The sequence below is a fragment of the Heterodontus francisci genome, chromosome 40, assembly GCF_036365525.1.
Source record: "Heterodontus francisci isolate sHetFra1 chromosome 40, sHetFra1.hap1, whole genome shotgun sequence".
NCBI lineage: Eukaryota > Metazoa > Chordata > Chondrichthyes > Heterodontiformes > Heterodontidae > Heterodontus > Heterodontus francisci.
In genome coordinates this window covers 12,841,640-12,853,889 of record NC_090410.1, presented here as the reverse complement: position 1 = coordinate 12,853,889, position 12,250 = coordinate 12,841,640, and the positions used below count along the sequence as shown (strand labels likewise).

The following is a 12,250-nucleotide window of genomic DNA, read 5'->3' as shown; positions in this document are numbered from 1 at the left end:
TTTTATCAAACTCCTTCTATTAAATCTCCCCTGAACCTTTGCTGCTTGAAGGAAAACAACACCAGCTTCTCCAGTCTCTCCACATAAATGAATTCCCTGGTAAATCTCCTCTGCAGCCTCTCCAAGGCCTTGACATCCTAAAGTGTGGTGCCCAGAATGGGACACAATACTCCAGCTGAGGCCTAACTAGCAATTTAGAAAAAGGTTTAGCGACTCAGCGAACTCCCGAAATGTTATTCCTGCCTGCATAACCATTGGAAAGCAGGGACTTGTTGGATGAGGAAGCAGGGCATTGCAGCCCTGACTTCACACCAGTTCTGCTGGCAGACTGTGTTACCCAGACTATAATTCCCACATTTCACTTACCCGCTTCCCTATACTGCCCGAACACCAGGTCATTAGGCTCCAGCCCAGCGGCGCTGCCAATGTGTGTGCCCTCTTCACCATAGTTGGTCATATAAAAGGATATGCGGCCCTGAAATATAAGCAAGATGTCTAAATGTGGCATGGGTCTATGAACAACACATCCACAGGAGCAGGACAGGTCTTATCAAAGCAAATCACACTTGCAGGCCAAATAAAAGACTTGAATTTAAATAGCACCTTTCACAAACCTCAGGAAGTTCCAAAGCACCTTACAGCCAATGACGCACTCGTTGAAGTGTAATCGCTATTGTAATGTTGGAAACGTAGACACCAATCTGCGCACAACAAGCTCCCAGAAACAGCAATGAGATAATGAGCAGACAATCTGTTTTTAGGCATTGGCTGAGAAATAAATAGTTCCACGAGATCTTTTCGGTCCACCTGAGAGGGCAGACGAGGCCTCGGTTTAACTTCTCATCCAAAAAACAGCACCTCCAACAGTGCAGCATTTCCTCAGTACTGCACCGGAGCACCAGCCTAAATTATTGTACTCAAGGCAAAAGTAATTAGCGCCTCAGTGACAAAACAGGCAGAGTAAATGATCTGTTCCTCTCTCTTGCACTCTTGTTTACCTGTCGCTGGGACTCGTATAAGATGCGATCCATTGTGTTCAGCAGCGTCATCTTGTGATAGAACTTCAGTACCATGTCCTTCGGCAACTGCAGGAAGAAGAGAGAGACAGTGAAGAAAACAAACAATCCAAGAACAGTGAAATGCACGGCAGGCCAGTGAATGGAAAAGTTAACACTGCCAGCAAGAACAGCAATTTCAACCCCGCCATAATGTTACCATGCTGTGAGTACACAGCCCCGTCAAGGGTAAAAGACGGTTGCCACACCAGCAATAGGCACAACTAACTTAGGTCTTAGGGACAAAAATGTTCAAATTTTCAAAACCAACTCTACGTTAGCACAAAGTTATTTTAAAAAACATAACATATTTTGTAGGGCTATGGGGAAGGAGCAGGGGAATGGGACTAAAGACGCAGGCAGGATGGGCTGAAAGGCCTTCTGTGCTGTATGATTCCATGGTTTACCATCATTTAAAGAGCTCCTGTCATTGCTTCGCAATATTGTTCTCAAACACTTGTTGGGGGATGGGTGACAGGGAAGGGTAATTTCTGATTTTCCTTCCTATGGAGCAGGACCAGGCTTCCAATTGGCGTCTGCCCCAAAATGTTCAGCTGAGATTGGAAATTCTCTTTGGTGGTGGGGGGGGGGGTGCTGGAAAGAATTGGGGATCTCTGGCCCGTGACACAATATTTTTTAAAAGGTCTTCGGGATGTGGACATCACTGGCATTTATTACTCATCCCCTGCGGTGGTGATGGGCTGCCTTCTTCAACCACTGCATAACTGATACAAGTAAGTGTGCACTAGCTCACTTCAGAGGGCAGTTAAGAGTCAACTACATTGGTGTGGGACTGGAGTCACGTATAGGCCCAGATCAATGTGCCCTTTGAGCCGCGTGGGTGTGCAGCCATGCAGCAATCCAGAACTGATCGTGCAGGGAACAAACAGCCTGCGCACAACCAATGTTCCCTTTAAGATGCACACATGCGCAGCAATATTAAAAGGGACTGTGCAGTGCATACAGCAAAGAGAAGTTAGAGGGAATATTGGCCCAGCCTGGGTAAGGACAGCAGGTTTTCTGCCCTAAAGGACATTAGTGAATCAGTTGGGTTTGTACAACAATCCAACAACGTCATGGTCACTTTTACTGATACCAGCTTATTTTCCCTAAAAATGGAATTGTTTCTTAAACTGTCCTGGAGGGATTTGAACTCCTTTACTCTGAGTTACTAGTCCAGTGACATCTCCTACCATATCCTAATCTGCCACAAGATACTTCCCACCCCCAGTCCAAACAATTTCAATTTCAAAGTTCTGACCATCATTAAAAAAAAGTTAACCTGATGGCCTCTGCTCTGTGATACAAGAAGCACTGTAGGGGCGAATAGGAATGGGGTGATGCATTGAGATTTACAGAATGCACTTTAATTATTATGTATTGATGGAGAACCACACCAGATTTACTGGAGAAACGATAAAATAATAACTTTATTAAAAAATTTCAAATCCAATGACCTTGAAATTTTGGCACTGGGGAATCTCAGTGTGTGTTTGAACGGTCATAGAACAAAACACTTGTGCCATCTAGTGGCCAGATGTCATCACCCCATACAGCAAATTTCAGCAAACAAATTACACATATCAAAGCATTAAGTCAATTGGGGCTTTAAAAATTCAGAGCAACATTCCAGCAAGACAGGCAAGCCACACCATCTGAATGAAAATATCCAAGCAGTGGGATAAGAGTCCAACCAGAGCACCACAACCTCACCAGCAGCTGTATAGGAACTGGAATGGAACAGTGTACCAACCTCCCCTCAGGAACTGTTCGCCCTCCCCCACCCTCCATCCTGTCAAAAATGCTGCCTCTTTCCATGTACATACGAACTAGGAGAAGTAGGCCATTCAGCCCATCGAGCCTGCTCCGCCATTCAATAAGATCGTGGCTGATCTGTTTGTGTTTCGAATTCCACACTCCCATCTACCCCGATAACCTTTGATCCCCTTGTCTAACAAAAATCTATCTACCGCCTCCTTAAAAATATTCAGTGACCCCGCCTCCATCACCTTCTGAGGCAGAGAGTTCCAAAGTCGCACAAGCCTCCGAGAGAAAAAATTTCTCCTCACGTCTGTCCTAAAAGGGCAACCCCTAATTTTAAAACAGTGCTCCCTAGTTCTGGAATCACCCACAAGAGGAAACATCCTTTCCACATCCACCTTGTCAAGACCGTTCAGGATCTTATAAACTTCAATCAAGTCTCCCCTCACTCTTCAGAACTCCAGTGAAAACAAGCCCAGTCTGTCCAACCTTTCCTCATAAGACAACACGTTCATTCCAGGTAAAAATCTAGTAAACCTCCTCTGAACCGCCTCTAACGCATTTACATCCTTCCTTAAATAAGGAGACCAAAACTGCACACAGTATTCAAGATGTGGTCTCACCAATGCCCTGTATAACTGCAGCATAACATCCGTACTTTTATTTTCAATTCCTCTTGTAATAAAGCATAGCATTCCATCAGCCTTCTTGATTATTTGCTGTACCTGCAAACTAACTTTTTGTGACTCATACACTAGAACACTAAGACCCCTCTGCACCTCGGAATTCTGCAGTCGTTCTCCATTTAAGTAATACTCTGCTTTTTTATTCTTCCTGCCAAAGTGAATAACTTCACATTTTCCCACATTATACTCCATCTGCCAGATTTTTGCCCACTCACTCAACCTATCTAAATCAGTCTGGAACCTCCCTATGTCCTCTTCACAACATACTTTCCTACCTATCTTTGTGTCATCTGCAAATTTAGCTACCATACTATCACTCCCTTCATCTAAGTTATTGACATAACTTGTAAAAAGTTGAGGCCCCAGCACAGACCCCTGCGAGACTCCACTCGTCACATCCTGCCAATCGGAAAAGGACCCATTTATGCATGTTTATGTTTAGAGATATAGCACTGAAACAGGCCCTTCAGCCCACCGAGTCTGTGCCGACCATCAACGACCCATTTATACTAATCCTATACTAATTCCATATTTCTACCACATCCCCACCTGTCCCTATATTTCCCGACCACCTACCTATACTAGGGGCAATTTATAATGGCCAATTTACCTATCAACCTGCAAGTCTTTGGCTGTGGGAGGAAACCGGAGCACCCGGAGGAAACCCACGCAGACACAGGGAGAACTTGCAAACTCCACACAGGCAGTACCCAGAATTGAACCCGGGTCGCTGGAGCTGTGAGGCTGTGGTGCTAACCACTGCGCCACTGTGCCGCCCCAAACTCTCTGTTTTCTGCCAGCCAGTAAATCTTCTATCCATGCCAATATGTTACCCCCCACATCATGAGCTCCTATCTTGCAGAATAACCTGTTATGTGGCACCTTGTCAAATGCCTTCTGGAAATCCAAGTACAGTACATCAACGGGCTCCCCTTTATCCACAGCGCATGTTACTCTTTCAAAGAACTCCAATAAAATAATTAAACATGATTTCCCTTTCACAAAACCATGCTGACTATTCCTGATTACCTTGAGTTTTTCTAAGTGCCCAGCTATAGCCTCCTTAATGATCAATTCTAACACCTTCCCCCTGACAAACATCAAGCTAACTGACCTATAGTTACCTGTCGTCTGCCTCCCTCCCTACCCTTCCTGAATAGAGGGGTTATATTTGCTACTTTCCAGTCTAATGGAACCTTTCCAGAATCTAGCAAATTTTGAAAAATTAACACCAACGCATCTACTATCTCATTAGCCACCTCTTTTAAGACCCTAGGATGAAGCCCATCAGGACCCGGGGACTTGTCAGCCCACAACTCCAACAGTTTGGTCAGTACCACTTCCCTGGTGATTGTAATTTCACCAAGTTCCTCTCTTCCGTCCACCTCCTGGTTTACAGCTATTACTGGAATGTTTTTTGTATCCTTGAAAGTGAAGACAGAAGCAAAATATTTGTTCATTTCATCTGCCATTTCCTTATTATCTACTATTAACTCCCCATTCTCACTCTCCAGAGGACCAACACTCACTTTACTTACTCTTTTTCTTTTTAAATACCTGTAGAAACTCTTGATATCCATTTTTACTTTTCTAGCTAGCTTCCTCTTATACTTTAATTTCTTTCTCCTGATTAACCTTTTAGTCATTCTCTGCCGTTCTTTATACTCTTACCAATCTTTTGACCTGCCACTCATCTTTGTGCAATTAATATCCTTTTTCCTTAAGTTTGATGCTTTCCTTAACTTCTTTAGTTAACCACAGATGGTGAGTCCTCCCCTTAGAATTTTTCTTTATAGTAGGAATATACTTATTCTGAGTATTCTGAAATATCCCCTTAAATGTCTGCCATTGTTTCACTATTGATCTATTTCCTAGCCTCGTAACCCAGTTCACTTCAGCTAGCTCAGCTTTCATGCCCACATAGTTACCCTTATTTCAGTTTAAAATACTCGTCTTACACCCATTCTTCTCTCTTTCAAACTGGATGTAAAATTCAATCATATTGTGGTCGTTGCTACCTAGAGACGCCTTTACTCTGAGGTTATTAATTAATCCTGTCACATTACACAATACCAAGTCTAATATAACCTGCTCTCTGGTTGGTTCCAGAACGTGCTGCTCTAAGAAACTATCCTGAAAGCATTCTATGACCTCCTCATCCAGGCTACTATTACCAATCTGATTTTTCCAGTTTATATGTAGATTAAAATCACCCATAATTATTTATCCCTTTATCACAAGCGCCCAATATTTCTTCTTGTATACTTCATCCTACATTACGTCTACTGTTAGGGGGCCTGTAGACCACTCCCACTAGTGACTTCTTTCCCCTACTATTCCTCATCTCCACCCAAAATGATTCTACATCCTGAGCTCCTGAACCAAGGTATCTCTAACTATTGCACCAATGCCATCCTTGATTAACAGTGCTACTCCTCCACCTTTACCTAGCTTCCTATTCCTTTGAACGTCATATACCCCTCAGTATTCAGGACCCAATCTTTGTCATCCTGCAGCCACATCTCCCGTAATGGCTATCAGATCATACTTATTTACTTCAATGTGCACTATCACTTCGTCTACTTTGTTATGAATGCTACGTACATTCAGATACAGAGCCTTTAGTTTTGTCTTTTTGTTATCTTTGTACCATCTAGTCTTGACTGTTGGTGGGTTCTTAGGTTTTTTCTCTCTGTCCCTTCCTGCTATCTCTGACCTTCATTTCCCTATTCTGCTCTCCTGCCTTGACTCTATCCCTTGCTTTGCTACCCTACCCAAGTCTGAACCCTCACCTACCTAGTTTAGTTTATGGCTCTTGTATGCGAGCAACCCTCTGGTACTGCACCCAGGCGGCCATTTTCCACGAGAGTCTGTAGCAAGCCCGCACCGACAGGCTATTTAACCACGGTGGGGAGGGGGGGGGGGGGCATTGTGGTACAGCCTAATCCTGTTTCTCCTCGCAGTGACTCACTTCCAATGGGAGTCACTGGGTGGTCAGGAGCAGGAACCCCTCCTCAGCCCAGGAACCTTGTCGCTGAGATCAGTTCACAGCTCAAGTCACGAGAATCAAGTTGGAAGCTTCTCACCTGTGCACTTCAGTGCCAACACCAGGCGGTAGAGCTACCCAAGGGGCTGACAAGAGATTGTTCTTAGTAAACCCACTTCGAGGAACCTCTTTGGAATTCTCTTGAATTGAACCTAAATAGAAGCTGTTATGACTTCAATCTGAGATAGTGCACACTGCGATTGTGAGAGCGTACCTTGGGGTCTTCATCAGGATTTATGATCTGTCCTTGTCGGTCCATCACCCGATAGATGGGGATACCAGATATGATATTAGGCTGAATAAACTCCAGCCTGTCCACAAACTCTGCGGAGACTCCTGGGAACTGCGGCTTCTCATCCAGCGATGTGAACTGCTGCTGATGAACTGCATGCTGGAGGAAGAGAGGGAGAAGACTGTTAGACGCCCAGTAAAAAAAACACATTTCTATACAAAACATGCATTACATTTAGCAGGGTATCGGAGAAAGTGGGACTATCACAGCATGTGTACAGATGCAAAGTAACCCCACACACAGAATGGAACCAGGGATGAGGGTCTTCAATTGTGCGGAGAGATTAGAGAAACTGAGATTTTTTTTCCCCTGAGAACAGAGTTTAAGGAGATTTAATAATGATATTCAAAATTATGAGGGGGTTTTGATAGAGTAGATAGGGAGAAACTGTTTTACTGGCAGGAGTGTCAGGAACCAGAGGACACAGATTTAAGGTAATTGGCAAAGAGAACCTGAGGGCAGCAGAGGATAATTTTTTTTTTTACACAGCAAGTTGTTGTGTTCTGGAATGCATTGCCTGAAAGGGTGGTGGAGGCAGATGCAACAGTCACTTTCGAAAGAGAATTGGATATATAATTGAAAAGGAAAACCTAAGCTGTGCTGTGGGAAAAGAGGGGGATGTGGAAGTAATTGGATCGCTCTTTCAAAGAGCTGGCACTTTATATAACGTCTCAAAATACTTTACAACCAATGATGTTGTAAGGCAGGAAATGCTGCAACAAACAGCAAAGTGTCCGACTCTAACACTGTGGACCCCATTCTTGTGATTGCCACCACCCCTATGCATCCTAACCGCCAGCCTCCTCGCACCAATTCAAATGAAGCACACAAAGTCAAGAGGTAGGACTGCGAGACACTTTGGCACCAGACATATCTCTTTGAGTATATATTTTTTTTAACATTGTTACATCAGTTGAGATACTTCAATTGTTCCAGCTTAGAAGAAAGGGGAACATGGGATGGAATGAACCACAGTATTTGCATCGGAGCATCAGGCAAGGAAAGCATCAGGCTGGACTGCGAAGCTTTCCACAGTCGAATAGCCTACTGACTGTGCCTCGGCTCACACACAAAGAACGTTCACGTGAGTTACACATACTTTGTCCCCCAACTGTATCTGCTCCTCCGTAGAAGGCCAGAAAAATGATGCATACACAGCACATAAACTCAGCAACCACCAGCAATTAACAGCAGAGGTGGTCTCACTAACTCTGTATGTGATTCAGTAACAAGTGCAAAAAACATTCAAGTAAATAGGAATTCAATGCCTGTGCAAACTGATAGGAAGTCCTGGTAATCAGAGAACGCACTAATAATTCCACCCTTGCTCAAGGTTAAATCTGTCCTGTACCCTGCAGTCCCTTTCCTGAATGTCACCTTGCCTCAGTGGTAGCACTCCCACCTCTGAGTCAAACAACTGTGCTTTCAGTATCACTTCAAAAGTTGAATACAGAAACCAACCAGGCTGATACTCCAGTGCTATGGTGAGGGAGTGCTGCATTGTCAATGGATTCATCTTCCAGATGTGACGTTAAACCGAGGACCCCTCTGCCCCATCTTGTGGACATAAAAGATCCCATGGCACTATTTTGAAGCAGAGCAGGGGTGTTCTCCCTAGTGCACTGGCCAACATTTATCCCACAACCAACAGCATGAAAAACAAATTATCTGATCAGTATCTCATTGCTGTTTGTGGGAGCTTGCAGTGTGCAATTTGGCTGCTATGTTTCCTACATTACAACAGTAACTACTCTTCAGAAGTGCTTAATTATCTGTAAAGTGCTTTGAGACATCCTGATGTTGTGAAAGACACTATACCATTGTGTTACGACCAGGTGGGAAAGAGGTCTAGGGCTCCCTTTCAACCTTCACCTGGTCTTACTGTAACAGGGTTTAATTTTAAACACATTGTGTTTTTAGCTCCCCCTTGGTGAATCTTTTTTCAACGCTTTCCAATTTATAAGGCAAAGAAACCAGAACAACAGGTTTTCTCAGGTTTAAAGAAGAAAAGTTGTAATTTTATTAAACTTAAACTCGAATTCGGTTAATGCTTACGGATGCACGGCACGCCCATGCTAGCATGCACATGCGATTCACACATGCAGATAGAGATAGAAAGAAAACAGAAGAGATAAAGTGGTAAAGTTTGAGGCAATAGCTGAGGAGGTTTTTTTTGTTACAGGTCTTCGAGCTCACTGTAGGGTCCTTGATTGTAGGTAGATCTTGCTTTTCGTTGGGGCCCAGTATTCTTCTTAAACCTTGTTCACTGTAGGAGACTTTTCTCTCGTGGGGTTCATGTGTCTTCAGTGGATTCAGAAGCTAGTGAGAAAGAGATGGGAGCAGGCAGACAGGCAGGAGAGGCTGTGGTGAGCCAGCCAGGAGAGTTCTTCTCAGTCCAGGAGCATTCTGCTTTCTGCCCAATCTGTTTGCACAAATTCAAAAAACTCAGGTTGCCCAGCAGGTTAGTCGTGTGACTAGCTGGTCTGACCATGTCAGTTTGTATATTCGGCCATCTTAGCAGTCAACCTAGAATGCGAGCTCCCCCAACTTCAAAGTCTGGTGATCAAAAGTCCATTGTGGTTTGAATGTCAGGGAATGGCTGCTTTGTCCTTCCAAACACTGTCTGTTAATTTGCAAATGTCTTTTCCAGCCACGGCTGATCTGTTTAACAAATCCTTTCTTAACTTCAGTAACAGTTTAAAATCAATGTTCATGACAAAATTAATGTGCCTCGTTCTTGGCAGGTTGGGGCCTAGCATGACTATTGCAAATTCTTCCTTTCTCAGCAGATTAACTGGTCTCAAAAAGTAAACTGATTTAAACATGCGGAACTGTGTTTTTTTTTTAAAAGAGTCAGACACAACAAATGGGGTCATGCTCTTAAACCATAATGGGTAAAATTCACTCCAGAGGAAATCGTAATCAACCTACAAGATGACTGCAGTCTATCTAGGCATCGGCATAACTAACTGGGACAGATAACCACAACGACAAGATTGTGGATAATCTCGATCTTAATGTCGCTCCTAACACTTCATTGATGTGCTAAACAATCAGAACAAATATGTGAAGCAATCGAAAAAGAAAAAAATTAAATTTATAAAGCGCCTTTCACATCCTCATCCTAAGGAACGTTTGCAGCCAATGAAGTAATACTGTAATAGCTGATGTACTTTCGAAGGGTAGTCACCGTTGTTTTACAGGCAAGGTCCCGTAAACAGCAATGAGATTGCTACATGACTAGATAATGGGCCAGATTTTGCTTCAGCAGCAAAGTGAAGGTTTTCACCCCTGACCTCGAAGAAAGCTGCCCACAAAACCCTAGTGATCTCAGTGGCGGGAATTCCCTTTTCTGACGTCCTTTTGAATCTGGCGCCAAGTCAAGGGGATCACTAGGCATCTAGCAACAGTACGTCATCAAGCAGGGTAAATAGCCATTGAAGTATTCTCATAAACAGCAAACCAGGAAGTTAAAAGCACTGAGTATCCATCATTTCTTAATATAATTTTACAGAGCGCGAAATAAAGATTGAGACATACATATAAGGTAGAAGTGAAAATAACAAACTTGTTTTAAAAAAAATTTAAATGTGGATTTTTAAAAAATCATAATGGAGAAATCTGACATTCCACAAATATAAAATTTGTTTTTCAGGGCCAGGGAGACTGTTCAGTAGTGATTATGAACTTACTACGCTGTCAAAAGCCCTCATTACACTTCATTCAACAAGGTGCAAATTTTTTCAAGGGATTTTACAGCGTGATTATTAATGTAAAAGGACAACATCTGGTCAGTTCCATGATTCCTAATTGAGTGTAAACTTCAACAACACACCCTATAGAGAAGCGTAGAATCACTGACAGGAACTTCTGAATTTCCACATTTAACCACTCGTGTTGACTCCAAAGGTTGTTGTCAGTTTCAGAGGTGTAATGACGCTGACATCGCATGGGAACATCATCATCTCCAAGTTCCCTTTCAACTCACAAGTCATCCCAACTTGGAAATATCTCAACGTTCCCTCATCAAAATCCTAGAATTCCCTACCTAACAGCGCTGTGGGTGTACCCACACCACACAGAATGCAGCGGCTCACTGCCACCTTCTCAAGGGCAGTTATGGATGGCAAACAAATGCTGGCCTTGCCACTGAAACTCACATCCCGTGAACAAGTAATGAAAAAAATGAATGAATTAAAATTCCTCAACTGTCGTGGTGGGATTTGAACATGTTTCCAAATTATTAGTCCAGACATCTGGATTAACATAATCAGAATTCTACCACACCCTACAGCATATATAAATAAAAACAAAAATGATTATATTAAGTAAAAAAAAGCTATGAAAAAAATCAGTAAACTAATAGTAAAGCTATGATTGATAAATTATAAAGTAGTGAACACAAGAGAAAAGTTATGATTAACAAGTTACTCAGTTGCAAAGCAGTGAACACAGAATAAAGCAATGATTTATAATTTGTCATGAAGCAATCATTAAGCATAGTAAAGTTTGAGTCATAGAGTCATTTACAGCATAGAAGGAGGCCATTCGGTCCATAATGCCAGCTCTCTGCAGAGCAATCCAATCAGTTCCACTCCTCCACTCAAACCCATAGCCCTGCAAGTTTATTTCCTTCAAGTGGCCATCCAATTTCCTTTTGAAATCATTGATTGCCTCCGCTCCCTCGTGGGCAGCGAGTTCCAGGTCATTGCCATTCGCTGCATAAAAGGTTCTTCCTCTCATTCCCCCTACATCTCTTGCCCAAAACCTTCAATCTGTGTCCCCTAGTCTTTGTACCATCAGTTAATGAGAATAGTTTGTTCTTATCTAACTTACCTAAGCCTATCATAATCTTGTGCACCTCCATCAAATTTCCCGTCAATCTCCTTTGCTCCAGGGAGAACACCACCAGCTTTTCCAACCTAACCTTGTAACTAAAACTCCCCATCCTCAGAACCATTCTGGTAAATCTCCTCTGCACCCTCTCAAGGCCCTCATATCTTTCCTAAAGTGTGGTGACTAGAACTGGACACAATACTCTATAAAGCTCTGGTTAGGCCCCAACTAAAGGTTCAGCATAACTTCCCTGCTTTTGTACTCTGTTTATGATAAGTTATTAAGTTTTGAAACAGTAAACACAGAGCAAAGTTATGATTTATAAATTAAGCTATAAAGCAGGAAACACAGAATAAAGTTATGATTTATAAATTAATCTATGTAGCAATCAGTAAACACAAATTGGAGTTATGATTTATAAATTATGAAGCAATCAGTAAACAGAGTAGAGTTCGGATTTATAAATTAATCTATGAAGCAGTAAACACAGAGTAAAGTTATGATTTGTAATTTAAGCTATGAAGCAAGCAGTAAACAGAGTAAGTTTATGATTCATAAATTGCCATGAAGAGGT

The 12,250-nt window shown here is 42.6% G+C and overlaps 2 protein-coding genes across 3 annotated transcripts in view; one reads left to right on the top strand and one right to left on the bottom strand.

The window, feature by feature from the left end:
- LOC137353094 (N-acetyllactosaminide beta-1,3-N-acetylglucosaminyltransferase 2-like) overlaps positions 1–12,078 on the top strand; it is an 81,282-nt gene extending 69,204 nt beyond the window's left edge. For both annotated transcript variants that reach the window (XR_010969812.1, XR_010969811.1), the window contains exon 2: positions 10,496–12,078. The gene's annotated coding sequence lies outside the window, so the exon portion shown is untranslated. The remainder of the gene's footprint in view (positions 1–10,495) is intronic.
- The window catches only part of bckdha (branched chain keto acid dehydrogenase E1 subunit alpha), a 38,032-nt gene that overhangs the window by 25,330 nt on the left and 452 nt on the right, over positions 1–12,250 (bottom strand). Inside the window, exons 2-4 of the mRNA XM_068019076.1 lie at positions 6,763–6,939; positions 999–1,085; positions 367–475 (exon numbers count right to left, since the gene is read on the bottom strand). Of these exons, the coding sequence (XP_067875177.1) occupies positions 367–475; positions 999–1,085; positions 6,763–6,939 (373 nt within the window). The remainder of the gene's footprint in view (positions 1–366; positions 476–998; positions 1,086–6,762; positions 6,940–12,250) is intronic.